This window comes from Hoplias malabaricus, chromosome 14, assembly GCF_029633855.1.
Source record: "Hoplias malabaricus isolate fHopMal1 chromosome 14, fHopMal1.hap1, whole genome shotgun sequence".
In the NCBI taxonomy this organism is placed as follows: domain Eukaryota; kingdom Metazoa; phylum Chordata; class Actinopteri; order Characiformes; family Erythrinidae; genus Hoplias; species Hoplias malabaricus.
The window spans coordinates 17806576-17823319 of record NC_089813.1 but is presented as its reverse complement, the minus strand read 5'-3'; the positions used below and the strand labels follow the sequence as shown (position 1 = coordinate 17823319).

Sequence of the window (16744 nt, the reverse complement as noted above, 5' to 3'; positions counted from 1 at the left end):
GACAAGAACAAATAACCCGACCAGATATTAACATGAAATATGAGGACTAAAAAAAGGCATAAATTGAGAGTGAAATTGGAAATTTAAAATTTAGGGATGTTATCACCGAGGGCCTAAAGCTCATCTACATATTGCATTGTGCAGTAATATGCAGGTAGTTGGAATAAGAATGAATAGAGCCCATTTTGGAGAAAATGCAATATATGGAGTGCTTGTCACAAGATCCAAAATGGCTCTCCTCTACTGTGCACACAAATTGGTTGATGTTGGAATTAGTATCTTTGAACTGTAGCTAATTATACACAAAGACTAAACAAATGATTGAATAATGGTGAGTCTGGCAAGAGCCAGTGACCCCATAAGAGCTAGTTCAGGAGCTCCATGCTGGATAGGTTCCAACAGGTCAGAGAGAGAGAGAGAGAGAGAGTGTGTGTGTTTGTGTGTGTAGCAGGGGATCCATGCCATAGTGGCCTTGTACAGTGGTTTGGCCAACTTCCACATACACACACTCACCAGGCCCAGTCACTGACCACTGTGGTTTCTTGCCAAAGGCCCACTGTGTGTCCAAGTGGGAGCATACACACACACATATACACTGAATACAAACAGTGACAGTGCCCCCCCCCTCCCTCTCTTTCTCCCTCCCTTTGTTTCTCTCTCCATCTCTCTAGACTCTCTTTTTTGCTGTGTGTCACGGCAGACAAATGTCAGCTCCTCAACAGTGATTAATTTTGGTGCGCTTGGCAAAATGTCTACAAGATGTTTCTTTGGGTTATCTGTCCCCACCCCTGTCTCTCGTCCCCTTCCTCCTCTCTCTTTCTGCTTGTCAGATACCCTTCTCCAGGGGAAAGGAAACGCATCATCATCCTGGGACAGTCTACCTGAACTGACAGGAAATCCTTTCCCCTGACTGCTGCCACCTTCTCCACACACACACACACACACACACAAACAAACTTTCTCTCTCTCTCTCTCTCTCTGTATGTACATACTTATATATATAGGTATAATACGGGTGGTGGATCTTTCTCAGCATTGCAGAGACACTGACGTGTTTGCAGTGTACTAGTGTGTGAAAGAGTGGATCAGACACAGCTGTGATGTTGGAATTATATTGGCTATTGGATAACAGCCAAAAAATGTGCACTTGTTCTTAAAGGGCCACTCAGTTAGCATGTGCATGTATGTGGCTCAGCTTGTTGAAGATTTTGTTTGTGTTGTGACACGATGAACAACATGGGAGTCTCTTGCTCCTTTATTTACTTCTATTTGTTAAAAAATGAAACCACAGTCTAATTCATGTTTAAAGAGGACACAGTGAGAATTGGGTTTATAAATATATTTTCTTTCATTCATTCTTTTAGTCTCTTATTTACTCTTTCTGTCATTTTAGCTTTCCACTCTTTCTCTCTCTCTCTCTCTCTCTCTCTCTCTCTCTCTCTCTCTCTCTCTCTCTCTCTCTCTCTTTCCCTTGTGATTGGATAAGTTCTGATTCAACTCAGGGCATCAGTTTCCGTGTGTGTGTGTGTGTGTGTGTTTGTGTATATACTGTCACGCATCACTGTCAGTGGTCCTGATTAGCTTATCACTCAGCTCACAGAGACGAGATACTGTGTATCATCAGCATCATCATCCAGCATAGACAGGGCTTCTTCCTCTCTCTCTCTCTCTCTCTCTCTCTCTCTTTCTCTCTCTCTCTCTCTCTGTATGTATATATATATATATATATATATATCTCCCTCTCTATATATATATATATATATATATATATATCTCCCTCTATATATATATATATATATATGTATATCTCCCTCCCTCTCTCTTACACACACACAAACACACACACTGTCTCTCTCGTTGTATCAAAGAGCTCATTCATCTCCAGGGCTCAATGTTTCAAAGCCTACCCCCTAATTTATCAGTGATTGCTGGGAATCTGCAAGATAAGCTTCCACATGTTCCCCAGCGCGCTAATCTCCAGCGTGGACTCCCTACTCAAATACAAAGTTATTTGTCAATCTATTTCGTTGACACAGTATTAACAATGGTGTGCTGGAGCATATAGATCTCCTTCTCGCTGGCATGTAGCATGCAAAATAGGAGGAAAACCAACACATATGTTGTCCAATAATGACATATGTATTGGTAACAATTTCCACAGATAATACTATGATAATCAGTGATTTATTCTACATTGGACCCACCTCATTTCACACAATTACAGGCTGAACAGGTCCATTTGAAGACAAAAAGCCTTCACAATAAAACAAATCAGCCATAATACTATGGCCACTTTTCTACTCTCACTGACCATGCAGGAGCATTTTGTGGTTCTGTAATTACAGATTATAGTCCACCTGTTGCTCTGCATATATTGTTTATCCCCTTTCACCTTGTTCTTCAGTGAGCAAGTATTATTGGGTATTAATACTTATTTGTATTATTTGTATTAAGTATTATTTGGGATCATTCTCAGTGCTGCAGTGGTGGTGCAGTGATAGTGACATAGTAGTGGTAGTGTGTTAGTTTGTGTTGGGCTTGTATGAGTGGATCAGACACAGCAGTGCTGCTGGAGTGCATAATGCTATGGCTTGTTTGTGTACATACAGTTTGTGAAGAATGTGAACTCTACCAGTGTTTCTTTCAGTTTTTTGACCATACTTGCAGTACAGAAAAACAATGGATGTACAATCAAAAAATAGTCCACCAAGTCCTCAATCAAAAAATAGCCCAACGAATGTGATGAGACATGCACATATATACATGTACATATATGTATATATGTAGTAGAATGTATATAACCCATATCAGAATACTATGTTGTTAAGATGTCTTCGGTCTTCATGAGTGCAAGTAAAAAAGTATATTTCAAGTAAAAAAGTATATATTTCATATACTGAAATTTTCCGGTATTTACTGTTGTTTGCATTCAAGTGTGAGTTCAGACTTGTCAGCTTTGGTTCAATGAAAACAAACACTGGTGCGACTACTCTGTTAGTGTGGTTCATTACAGTAAGTGTCAATGTTCTTTTTCGAAATCTGGTGCACAACAAGCAAGCAGCCCAAGACCACCTGAGCAGTCCGTTTGTAAACAAACTTCAATGCAATTTGTTTCAAGTGTGAATTAAACACCACATCTTTTTTGGGCTGGAACAGTGGAACTGTACTACAAGTATGAACACACCTTATGCAAAATAAGCCTACATGCACAGTCAGGAGAAGACAGCAGTGCATAGAGGTCAGGCTGGAGTTGTGTTGGTCCTGATTGCAGGGGAATAGAGAGGCTTTAGTACAGGGCCCTGAGGGCTGAAGGCTGTGGTCTGAGTTGAGTCGATGCTTGAGGAGGGAAGTGTGGTATAGCCTCCTCCGGCGAACTCTCAGGTATGGTAATTAGTATGTCATTAACATTGGGAATAGCTAATGTGTATTAATGTGTTAATGGCATGTTAATTACCCTACATGTGAGAGAGAGAGAGAGAGAGAGAGAGAGAAAGAAAGCAGGCCTGCAGGCATTTTCTTTGGCATACTCTTTGTCATGTGGATGTAGGCCAAGGCTCTCTCTGTCTGTCTCGCTCTCTCTTTCTGTCTCACACATACACACACACATTGATAGAGAAAACGGGAGACTTTAAGGACATCAGTGCGAGCGGATCTTTTGTTTTATTTGCCAGAACAAAAGATTTGCAGTGGTAATTTGATGCACTTGAGTGGCTCGGCAGCAGAGAAGTCGTTTAATCTGCCAGCTTGTCACACACACACACACGCACACACAGATGTGACCGAGTCCAAAATGAGGAGGAGTATTTGTTTATGAAGGATCAAGTGTTTAAGGGTGTGTTTCATTGAAGTTTGTGTGAGATATTCTTGAGATATTTAGTGTTAAGGGTTGCACTGAATCCTGCTATAACATGCCCCACCTTAGAATATCTGACTCTTTACATCTTTCTTGCCTGTTCTCTCTCTCTCTCTCTCTCTCTCTCTCTGTCTATCTCTCTCTCTCTCTCTCTCCCTCTCTACAGTGAACAGACAGCCTAGTGTGAGAGAGATGACCTTTCTAGATATTGACAGGAAATAAATTCCCTTTCGATTAGTTAGCTTTGGGAGACTATCACCAGTCGATACAATTAGTCGTGCTGAAGTGTTGATCAGCTCAGAACTTCTGCAGAGTAACCCATCGAAGACATAATAAAACAAATTACCTTTGCCTGCCTTTTCTTTCTATTGCACTATACAAAATTTAAAGGAGACATATTAAGCCTAGGGATGGGCGGTATCCACGTTTTCATACCATAATACCGTCTCAAAATATTAACATGGTATGTGGTATTACAAAGTGCGTGGGCGTTGCAGGACTGTGCTAGTGGACTGCAGTGAGCCCAAATCGCAGCTCATCGCAGCACGGAAGCACACACTGGCACATACCAACACAATAAAATCTCCTGTCTAAGAGAATGAAGCCTGGAGGAGCAAATAAATTTCAAAATAAGCAAAGTAAGACAGGTTCTTCAGTATTTAGACGTGTAGCTGGCCAGCAAATGAGCTAACAAGCTAACATCACAGTACAGACTGTGTTCCAGCAAAATGAGGCTCAAATCACACACATATTTAGAGGATAAAGCCTCATATCTCTCAGCCCAAAATCAACTGAAGTGTCTTCGAAGAGTGCTTTCTGTTTTCTGTCTTTTAAGCCAAAAACAGCACTTACAACTCAGCTTCGGTGGGCTACTGGATTTGTGTTTGTTTTCCTCACCTGTTTTCACAGCGTGACATCACACTGAACTCCTACAGCACCCCCTCCCTGTGGCTCCCTTAAATGCACACGAATGGTCTCATTTTACCTTTTACTTAACTTTAAATTTAACACAACTTAAATAATAAGTCATACATTTTTAAATAACGTCCTCGTTTTGAGATACCATTCACATTTTTAATTATTGTGGTATATGGTATTACCTTTGTAACACTCAACCCTAATTACACCTATTTTGCGCAATTTACACGGTTCTGGGGTCTTTATGAAAAATCTGTGAATGAAACAACAATGAAACATTGTGCCTTGTTCAAAATACCACAAGGATCAAACTATTCTCCCCTTGGGTAAACACCCCTGTTTGAAAAAAGGCATTTGTCAGTGCCCGTTGTTTGTTTAAATAAGAATGAACCACGGCTCAGTTCAGGATTACTGTGAGAGCCCAGAGTGATGAGCAAGAGCAGAAGCTCTGGATTTTAGCTTCAGTTCACTTGTTTTTCCTATGGTTATGTTCACCGTATTTAAACAATAGTCATTTTTTCTCTGTGCACTGTGATTGGACATGCTCCAATGAGGAGGCAGGACAAACGTACTGTGCCTGCTCTCTATGTAAGCTGCAGCACAAAATCAGAATGACTTGTTATATCCCATTTTTACTGACTTACTCTTTACTGGTAGACCCCTAAAAACAGACTCTGTGGCCTTATTTCACAGTCTGTGGTTTGAAAGGCATTGCAGATTCCCATATTAATGAATTAATTTTCAAACATTACTTTAATACATTTGAATAAATTATTTATAGTGTTGTTATTTTTGACAAATCCTACACAAAACTAAAGATATTTGATTGCTTTATAGCTGTATTGAATCATTTCTATACTACAAACACAAAACTGGACTCAGTTTCCTTTATGTCTGAGGCAGTTCTGTAGACAGAAGGACTCACTATGTTCACTTTCTGTGTGTGTTTGTGTGTAAAGAGCCAGGCCCTGTCTGAACATTAACACAGCAGGACTGAGACTTTATGGTTCTCCTGGCCAATGCTCAGTGATGCAAGCAAACAAGGCAATAGTCAGAGGTCAGTAGGAATCTGGACAGAAGCAGGACCTTAGAAGAATTACAGCGAGTCTAAGTGAGCAGCCAGGTTTTTGTAGAGGGGCTTCTAATTTGAATAGTTGAGCAATGCTTTTTAAGGTGGTATTTATTTATTTATTTATTTATTCATTTATTATTTTATTTTAGTAGCCTCATGTAATACACAAGCAACAGCAATCCCTTTCACACAGCACATTGTTGGTTGAAAGCTGATGAAATCAAGTGACAGGCCTACAGAAGACCATCTAATTGGGGCTGTGCTCCTTCCTCCCACAGCACTGTGCTTAGTATTTTCTTTTGTTAGGGCACATCCACAAAAGGTGAGGCTCACCTTCCATCCTTTACACAAACTCCGCGTCCACCTGTTGTCCGTTTGCCCCGATCCCTAAAACATTGCATCAGATTTTTTTTTTTTTTGTCGCGCTGCAGTTTTAACTCCTTAAGACTTGCATCAGAAAAAAAGAAGAAAAAAAAAGCAAAGAATAACGAGAGAGCCCAAGACAGGTGAGGGATTAGGTGGTTGTGTTCTGCTGCCTATGATGTTACATCAGTTTTTAAGATATGCTAAATGCTTTAGGAGAGTGAACTCATTGCATCAGGCTCAGTTTCATGATGGGGGTTATTGGGTAAATCCAGCCCAATATCTGAGACTAAAGCCATGGGCTGTCCTGGCTTGTTTGCAGCTTTTCTGCCAATGTTAGATCTAATCAGGCGAAAAGCCTATTTTACAGGCTTTGCGACAGGATGTTTGCACTGTGAGTAAATCTAAAAAAAAAAATGTTATTAGCGGCCTACAGACCTTGGGCTGAAGTAAGCTTCTGCAGGAGCATGATAGTGGTAATTCATTCCAGACATATTTGATTTCATTTAGAATGATAAGACTGTTTTGTTACTTTACAGCGGAAATGATTCAGTAAGTTCGCATTTGTCAGTTTTTTGTGTCAGCTGGCCATATAACTCAAACCTTACTGAAGTTGATGAAAAGGGATACAAGAAACCACAGAATATTGAGGGAAAAAAAGTGAAGGCATGAGATTCAAGTGAGATTAGTGGTGGTTTCCTACCCACCTCCAAAATTTACATAGTAAAGCCATCGGCGATGCTGAGCCCAGTATAGCAACGACAGAGGCTCTGCTCTCCCTAATACAGGTCAGTGAATCATCACAGTTATTTTGAAGCTGTAATTGTAAATCATGAATACAACCTAGTGTTCCTTTAAGGAATTTTTCCTAACCTTAGTTTGACCATTTTGCATCTGGTTCTGAGTCTTCAAACCTGTGGGTCAATACATCAATTTCTAATTCTTATAACATGCATAGTAACATGATATTAACTAACAAATAGGACTGTGCCATATCGTATTGTTCGCAATAATATCTTCTTCATTTTTAAAATGATAAAAAAAAAGCCAATATCATGATATTAGTGATATTCATACTTGTTAACGTAATGACATCATGCAGTTACCCACAATACGGCATATATTCTTTACATGAGTCATTTAGCTACAGTGAAGTAAGGTGGAAAGTGGCACTGAGGTGGAGGAGTTTGCTACAAAAATGTGGAGTGGCTTGTGGGGGTGATATTGTTTTAGGGCCATATCGTCCACCCCTACTAACAAATATTTACAAGGCGCTTCTAAATATTATATTCTGCTACTTTAAGTCATTTCTCTGGTATTCTGTTGCACACTCACAAACATACACGCACACACACACACACACACACACACATACACACGCACACAACTTGTAGTATATTTATAGAAATGTATTGCTATGGAATGAAATGGTTTGCTCTGGACCTGTCTCAGATGAGCCTTAGGTTGTCATACTTGATGCCATTCATCAGCTACATGGGTAAAGAGAACTCATAACCTTGTCATTGGCCAATACTGATAAAATTGCACATAAATATAAGCTTTTTGTGATCTCTAGGTGTAGCCCCCTGTTCACAGCCATTGTGCATCACTGTCCTAGACTGAAGTTGTTTTGGCATACAGTATAAGTGTTGCAAATGGACATAACACACTCTTTACCTTTGCACATAATCATGTTCATTGTTGCCTTTTCTCAAACTGAAACAAAGGCCCATGATTACCACCTCAGAATGGACACCAGGACCTTCTAACTATGTTACCTATTGCATCCTCCCATCAACCTCTGTGTGATTTAGCTTGTGAGCAGCCATATTATTGTTCACAGGAACTTGAAGGTAATATACAGCGCAAGACAAGCAGCTCTTTATGAGCCCAGATTGTGTGCGTTGAAGGAAAGTGCTGATTTATGTGGGTTTAAGGAAAAAAGCAGGGTGAATTACTCCCTCCCCTGTGCTGCTGGTTCCAGCCTGATGCTTCAGGAGTGAGTGAATGAAGTGAAAGTGACAAGTAGGGTTGAGTGTGGAAACGCTGTGCAGGTATGGTTAATATACCTGGCATGGGGGCGGGTGGGTTCTTGACAAACAAAGCCATTGCCACAATATATGCAGAAAGCAAACACAAATATTTATACATACAAAAAATATGGAGGAACTAGCAACCGTTTGGACCCATTATTAAGATAAAGACTACTTCAACACATTAGTAAAGTGAATGATTGATGACCTGTATTTGTGGTTTGTTACTTTTTGTGTATGTATGTGTGTGTGTGTGTGTGTGTGTGTGCACCCATTTGTAACAGGGTGCACTGGGAGTCAGTGGAGCAGGGTCATATTGTCCCTGGTGTGGCCTTGGCTCTATACGCTGACACTGCAATGTCCAGCACAGCCAGCTGAGTGTCTCCCACAAATGACCTCATTCATCCTCAGCCTCTCACACCATTACACCCATATCAGCAGCACATACATGCACTAACACCTGATCAATACAGCACCGGATGGGCTGCAGGCTCAATCACTGGCTCAGGCTGGAGGTGTGGAGCTGTTATAGATCTCTGGTGTCAGTAGAGTATATGGCAACCTTAGTTTGACTGGAGATGCTTTCAGTTTCTTTAGGGTACTGCCAACGTGTGTGTTTGTGTGTGTGTCTGTGTGTGAGGGGAAGATTGAGTGTGTCTGTATTCCTTGAGGACATGTTTGTATACTAGGCAGACTCTCTTGATAGCTTTGCTTGTAAGTGCAACTCTGTTAGTATACAGTATTGAGGGTTTTAGAGGGTTTGTTTACACAAGAGCTTAGCATAAGCGTACAGTCTAGCATACAATTAAACACATGCAAGAATCTGAAGAGTTTGATGTAACACATTTATGTAAACAACTTTTATTTGTTATTTTAAATAAATGTGACCAACTTAGCGCTTAGAGAGCGAGAGAGAGAGAGAGAGAGAGAGAGAGAGAGAGAGAGAGAGAGAAAGACTTCATGTCTCCTGCAAAACATTCAATTCAAAATTCGGTATGTATAGTTTCACTGACATGTCAGAGTACAGCTGCAGTATAGAATAGTGTAGCATACATACAAAACAGTACATATCCTACTAAGATATATAATGATGATATAATCATTTAAACCCCTAAGCTACTCCCCATGATACTTACAAAATAGGCTACATTACTACAATTTAAAAAATAAATACATTCCCAGTAGTTCTATAGATGTAAATATCTGGAATCATGAGTGAAAAAACAGCCACAAACCTAACTCTGAAAATTAAAGCAATGTTTTGTGTTTGTGAAATGCTATTGCTAACAGAAAACTGCTGTTTTCATATCTCTTCTTTGGGTATGGTACAGTGACTTTGTGTATACAATGTAACAGTGCCACCAGTGGAAGGGGGCTTCCTTAGTGGACATAAAATAACTACAAATTCTGATGTAGCCACGTTTTGTTAACATACAAAAATTACAATATTTTAATAAGTATGGTCTGTTAGTAGTTTATTTACATTTTAGGTGTAAAATCGTGGTCAAACCTTGAAGAATATTCTCAATAAGAGAGGTCGTTAGTATACGTCTGAGATCTGAGCATGCACCAAATATAGTTTTGTTTTGGTTGCAAGTGAAGTAGCTGTTAATGTTTTGGGCCTCACTGTACTCAAGCTACGATTCAGGCCTGCAAGGTTTTTTCATTTCACATTTCTGAGTGTGTGTGTGTCTGCGGTTACAGATAATGAATGAATGAATGAATGAATGAATGAATGAATTTGTGTGTTCTGGTTCAAATCGGTTAAGATAATAATCGTAATCTTGGGTCGTTTTACCATTGGTTTGGTTTGTTTTCACACACTGAAATACCCAAGTGCTCCAAAAACCATGTGAGAATGTTCTCACCACTGATTGGTCAAACCTGACTGAGGCGGGAGCAAGAATGTAAACACAGGAAGAAGGTCCTGTGTTCCAGACTAGTGCATTTCTGATCCATTACTCCGATTAGCAGCTGAACTTTAACCAGTTATCTGTTTACCTGCCTACTGCGTCCAATATGCAAAGCACACCCTGGCTACGAATGCCATTTAGCACTGACCTGCGGTGTACACCTTATTGTTGGGTCGGATCATATGCTCATCAGAAAACAAACCAGTGTTCCTTTGGGACTGGACAGAGACCACCTCCTCTCAAGGGTCTCGGTGTGGGTGTATTGGTCCGCATCTGAGTGCGATTACTTCTTTCACACCTGCACAAATGAACGGCACCAAGGGTGAAAACAAACCAGAGTTCGATTTAATCTGACTAAAAAGTGCAGGTGTGAAAACACCCTTACTCTAAGTTATTCCACCCAACTATAAGCCAAATAAACTTTATAAGACAAGAATACTTAATTATGTATTTCTTAAGTGTATCTCAATCAAAAGATTAAGTTCAAGTATACTCCAAATATACAGAAATTACGATATACTTGTCAGGATTATACTTAAGTATAACTGTGTTTAGTGTATCACTGATAATATGTAATATGTGAACTGAAAGCATTCTCACTTATTTTTAGTTTAAAATAATTATACTAATAGCACGCTTGAATAAATGTCAAATTTGTAAGGGTAACCACAATAAACAAAGAGCATTGCTGTATATTTCTATACCATCTAATAGGGCAGTCCCAGATACCATTTTCAGCCAATATTCGAATATTTGTAAGGAATATCTACGTAAAACCTAGGAGCTTCCTGGAGGTGGTTTAATTTGAAGTATGAACCTGAAAGCGAAAAAGAACTGCCATCACCACTCTTTGTTGTAAGCAGAATCAGAATGTACTGCTTAAAGCCCTCAGTACCCCCATGTCACTAGCTAAGCATGTGACTTAAGTAAACGGTAAACACAAACTTTTGCTTTATAGTTGTTAAACTTTTCAAGCTCAGCACATTCATTTTATCAGTGTTTTAGATTTACATATTTATTTCCCGTGGATTTTTTTTTTCACCTCTCTTTGTGGTCTCGTGTATGTAGGGCATTTAGGCTACTGCTTTGCCAGAGCAGGTGCGCAGGTTCCAGTGTTGAATGAGGGCTAATTAGAATTCGCTGAAAGATAGGCACGAGAGAAAAGGAGGGGTGGAGGGGTGGGTAGTGAGAGAAAGGCGGTGGGCCGTGATAACAAAGGCAGAAGCCACTAGCCAGAAACAAAAGCGGGGACTGTCTGTGTCTTCAGTCTTCTTAGAGCGCTGCTATAATCAAATACATGTTAAGATTAAAGCTCTTGATTAAAATCTTTTACAATAAAGAGCTTTTTCCCCCCCTCCTCTTGTTCATTATTCTCGTACATGAATGGTGTTCATTACACAGAGAGAGAGAGAGAGAGAGAGAGAGACTCTCAGGCACTGATGAGGAAGTCTGTAATCAATCTTAATGGCTCTTTACTGCTCCAAGGTTCATTATGAATATCAGGCAAACACAATGAGCTATCTTTCTCCCTCATATCGATCGCTATGCAAATTTACATACATTTGGAGCAGTATGTTCTGTGCAGCAAGCAGAACCACATGGTATAATAATGCACTTTGTTAACCACAAAACATAACGGCACTTGTGAGAACACTTTCTGCTCATTATTACCCTTGCACTCATGGTGCTGGAGCAGCAGGCGCAAAGGCACACACACACACATACACACTCGTGCATGCGTGCACGAAGACAGCTTTCTGTTTAGCATCGTCTCTGTGAGGGGAAGTGCCACAGAGCTGTTGAGTGTGTGTCAGTTGGTGTGTGTCGCTGTCATGTTGGGCGGTGAGTAAACACACAGTATGTGCAGTGTGGTGTGTAAATACGAGAAGGCAGGTCTGCGAAACAGCACAAAAACAAATTCATACCTACCGGCTCTTTCAGCACTGCCGAAGCACCCGGAGCACCCTTCTCTCCCTCTCCCTCTCTCTCCCTCTTTCTCTCTCTTTCCTCACAGATAGCTATGGCCCACAGAAGGCTGCATGTCTTTGTGGTAATATCATCTAGCGTCACTCTGAGCTGCTGTCATAGAGCATTTGCTGGTCACAGGGCACTAACCGAACTCACTGTTTAACTCACTGACTGCATTGCGAGTGGTGAAAACGATCACCCGCATGTGAACCACCCAATGCTTTTTATGAGGGTGTGATAACAAGTCTCAGATGTGCTCCTTCACCGTCTGCATTTGTCCTCAAAGGCCTTACAACAGTAAATTTCAACCCTTAGGTAGCAATTTGGTTAACGTTTCCTATTTTGCCTTGCTTTAGCTCATCAACTGACTTTATAATTACATAATGAGTTGAAGGGTGTTACAATAGCGTAGGCACGAAAACATGTGCAAAGTTACATTTGGAAGACATTGCCAAATAGGTGTTTAAGATAAAGAAATAACTGAAGAAAAACAAAATATAGCAGCGTAATATATTTGCGAAATGCTATTGTGATCATGGTTTTTGAAGTATGTTTATCAGAGTCAAACACAGTGCTTTTTTTTGCACTGTGCTGCAGAGTAGTTTTACAACTTCTAGATCAGTATTACATCTCAGTTTCAGTAAACCATGTCATACAGGCCTTTTTGGTCACCTTCTGTAACTACCTCATCCTGATCATAATTACAGTTGGTCCGGAGAGGACCCTGATTCATTGGGTGAAGACATATCATACAGTGTGTTTCTAATATATTGCAGTATGCCTTGTAATCACCAGTATATTTGCAGCACAAGCGCTGTGTGATCAACAGACCCAAATGATCACGGCTTCTTTGTGTCTCTGCAGGTCTGAGTATCCGTGGGGCACAGGAAGAAGACCCTCCAGACCCCCAGCTCATGCGTCTAGACAACATGCTGTTGGCGGAGGGTGTAGCCGGGCCAGAGAAAGGTGGCGGATCAGCAGCAGCAGCAGCAGCAGCAGCAGCCTCAGGCAGCCCCACCGATAACTCCATTGAACACTCAGACTATCGAGCCAAACTCTCTCAGATCAGACAGATCTACCACACCGAATTGGAGAAATATGAACAGGTCAGTCGCAAATTAACTTTTCTTCAGAACAGCTTCAGTATTAGCTACTGCGAAAAATAACTGCACTGGTAAATCCTACAAAACATGTATGAAAATTATGGCTTTATTACTTAGAATTATTAGTAAGGGAGTAAAACGTAACCTATCATTAATTTTAAGATGCATATCTGTTATGACTTTGGGGCAGAGCTATTGGTTATTGTGGATATAAAACTTGATATAAACACAGAGCACTGTCTAGACAGATTCTTACATGTGTGTGACCTCATGTGGTAGGTGACTGATGCAATCAGGGTTGAAAGATATAGTCTATGATGTAACCGAGGACCCATGATGGCTTCTGCTCCAAAGTAGTACATTTTTAACAATAAAACCAGAGCAAGTGCCTCCTCTTTTTACAATGCCCTGTGTCCAAATTTCATCTGATAGGTGGTAAGCACCTCTGATTTACAGTCATTTTCAAGTGGGAGGCCTGAACTGACCCCTTCACAGCTGACACTCCTTTATTAATATTGAGCTGACTCTTTTACTTACTGAATGGAGAGCGTCTCTGAGTGTTGCTGCGGATCCTTCTCTGCTGGAGCCATGTATTGATTCTTTTAATAGAGCTGACATTCATATAACATGCCCTGCTTTATCTATTTTTAATAGTAACTTAATGAATACTTGATGATTGTTGATTGAATGCTTTTCAATGACAAAAAAGCATTCAAGACTCAGGTCTTGAATAGTCTAAGGTGCCTTTTATGATTGGAGAATATTTGCATATGAATGTATAATTGTGCAAGTGAACTTGCTTTTCCATTCATCCATATAAATTAAATAACATATGGTGAATAGACATAGATAATACTTTATGTGATATTTTACATTAAAAAAGGCCGGAGCAGGATGTGCCATGTATTGTTTCAAACAACACAAGAGATCCAGTCTAAAAGCTAAAATAAAAGGCACAGAAAGTGATGACTTAACCAGCCAATGGGCTAAATGTGTCTAATTTACCTCCAGCAAAAGGAGAGAGTGCAGAGGGTAGCTCAACCTTCTGCCCATTGCAAATGCATCTTTTTAAGGGTGTTCCTCTGATTTTAATTATCTAAATGTAAATACTTAACGAATTTTACTCAGAGTAATGAGCTAAAGTGTGCACTACCTAAATGAGTTATTCTAATTAATCCTGTATGAACTACTGGTTTAACGAAAAGCTGTTTAAATTCTCTGGGAGCTGGGCAAGTGCCAAATTGCAAATCGGCATTTGCATTCATAGATGACTTCACCTATTAGGCTGCTCAAGTACTTAGCTCTGCTGCAAACGGCATGAGCTTTGTGTTTTTCTCCTTTCAAGAGTGCTGCTTTGAACTCCATTCAAAAATCACTGATTGTGGTTTAAAAGAGGTTGAAATGAGCGCAGTCGAGATGATAGGGTTTCAACTGCAGAACTATGTCAAGCATTATTATCATCAGCGTACTTACTGGAAGAGGTTAAACCACTCATGAGATGTACATGGAAGTAAGGTTATGCAGTTATTCAGGAAAAGGGCAATGGGTATGGCAACAAAATCAGTTAACAAATTTAAGAATATCAGAAAAAAATGTTAAACTGCAATGCTTGATTTGTTAAAACTGTTGAAAGCCACTTTCTTTAATTAGTGCAGATGTTTAAATGGCAACTGAATCGGATTAATCAACAAATTTGAGTATTTGAATGTCTCTGTTTGATTTTAAAAACAAAACCAAAGGGAAAAAGCACTTCAAGGAACCCCATCCCAAAAAATCATATTTTTGTGATTCTGTGACCTTTTCCCCAGGCATGTAATGAGTTTACAACCCACGTAATGAACCTGTTGCGAGAGCAGTCACGCACACGGCCTATCTCACCTAAAGAGATTGAACGCATGGTTGGCATCATCCATCGCAAATTCAGCTCCATCCAGATGCAGCTCAAACAGAGCACCTGCGAAGCCGTCATGATCCTGAGGTCCCGCTTCCTTGATGCCAGGTTTGTCTTTGAGTTTGGTTTATACACATATACATTTTATTCTAAATGTTAATGGGATTATTAATTAGCTAAGGATTCTTATTTTAGTCTATTTGTATTGTTATTTATCACAGTATTTCAGTTTTTCTCATATTTTCACTCACTAGTTAAATAATAAAACTAGTAAAATACTTAAGACATTTAACTGCTCGTCTAAACCTAGGTTTTAATTTTTTTTTGTAAATTGTAATAAAAACATTAATTTAGCTGACAAATTTATATTTATATTTTCCAGTTTGGAATTTTATGCCTGCAACATATGCTAAAGATGTTTACCAATGTTACACCCACTACTTCTGTGTTTCCATCACCTTTCCATTGAATTCCACTTTTTAATTGTTTGGGAACTGAGGATACTTATTGTTGCAATTTTACAATTGGATTATTATGCCCATTCCTGCTTGATACAAGACAGCCACCAAAAAGTCTGCTCACCATTATCTGACTCTTCACTTCATCATGCACCATAGGAGAAAAATCTGGACTGTTGGCAAGCCAGTCAAGCACATGTATTGTGTGTATACAAAAACGCACTGTTGTAATACATGCAGAATGGGATCTTTGACAGCATATGTCTCTCTAAAATCCCTTTTATATTCCTCCACATCAATGGCATCGTCACACCAAGGCAAGTCACCCTTGCCTTGGGCAATAATGCACCCCTTATCAGTTGGGTTTTGCACCATTCACTAATAAAATCCTGGATCATCCAACCATCCTTGGCACAGGGAACTCTACATTTGTTTTATCCTAAAACAGTCTGAAGCATGAACTCACCTGACCACAGCACACATAGCGTGTCAGCATAGAATTACTATATTACTTTCTGAGATATGAGACAGGGTTTCAGATTGCTCCCAAACATGACTCCCGAAGTACTCAGAATTGTGCTTTTTGAAATGCTCTGCAATGTGGCTGTATTTATAAACTAGGTATGACAGTTTCTCATGCAGTGCAGTCTGAGGGCTCAAAGGTCATACATATTAAACAGTTGTTTCAGATCTGTCCAGAAATTTACTGACATTTCTTTGGATTCCTTTAATCCTATCACAATATTATGTATGGTACATAGTGAAAGACCTACATTCTTTGCAATCTTGCATTGAGAAATGGTCTTTTTGATGCAATGAAATTAGGCTTGCAAAGGATAATCTTTAAAAAATAAAAATAAATATATTATATTCACATGATTTTACTGGAACATTTCAAAAAGGTGTAACTTAAATCAATGAAATTTTTACTTACTTTGACTTTTTTCCCTGTCAAATTTAATAATTGTATATATTTTTAAAATACAAGCTGATCAGTCAAAACATTGGAAATATATTTTTATATCTTTATACTTTTCTCAGTTAAAAAGATGATGTCTTTTTTTATTACATAAACAAAATAATAAACACATTTCCAGAATGGGCTTTGTTTTACAAACTGGAACATCATAAGTTCCAACTTCAGACAATTCATTTAATTTCAGTCACAATAG

The 16744-nt window shown here is 39.4% G+C and overlaps 1 protein-coding gene across 6 annotated transcripts in view; it reads left to right on the top strand.

Annotated features, from left to right (window-relative positions):
- The window catches only part of pbx3b (pre-B-cell leukemia homeobox 3b), a 90249-nt gene that overhangs the window by 57473 nt on the left and 16032 nt on the right, over nucleotides 1-16744 (top strand). For all 6 annotated transcript variants that reach the window (XM_066643618.1, XM_066643616.1, XM_066643613.1 and 3 more), the window contains exons 3-4: nucleotides 12985-13226; nucleotides 15032-15222. In XM_066643618.1, the coding sequence (XP_066499715.1) occupies nucleotides 12985-13226; nucleotides 15032-15222 (433 nt within the window). The remainder of the gene's footprint in view (nucleotides 1-12984; nucleotides 13227-15031; nucleotides 15223-16744) is intronic.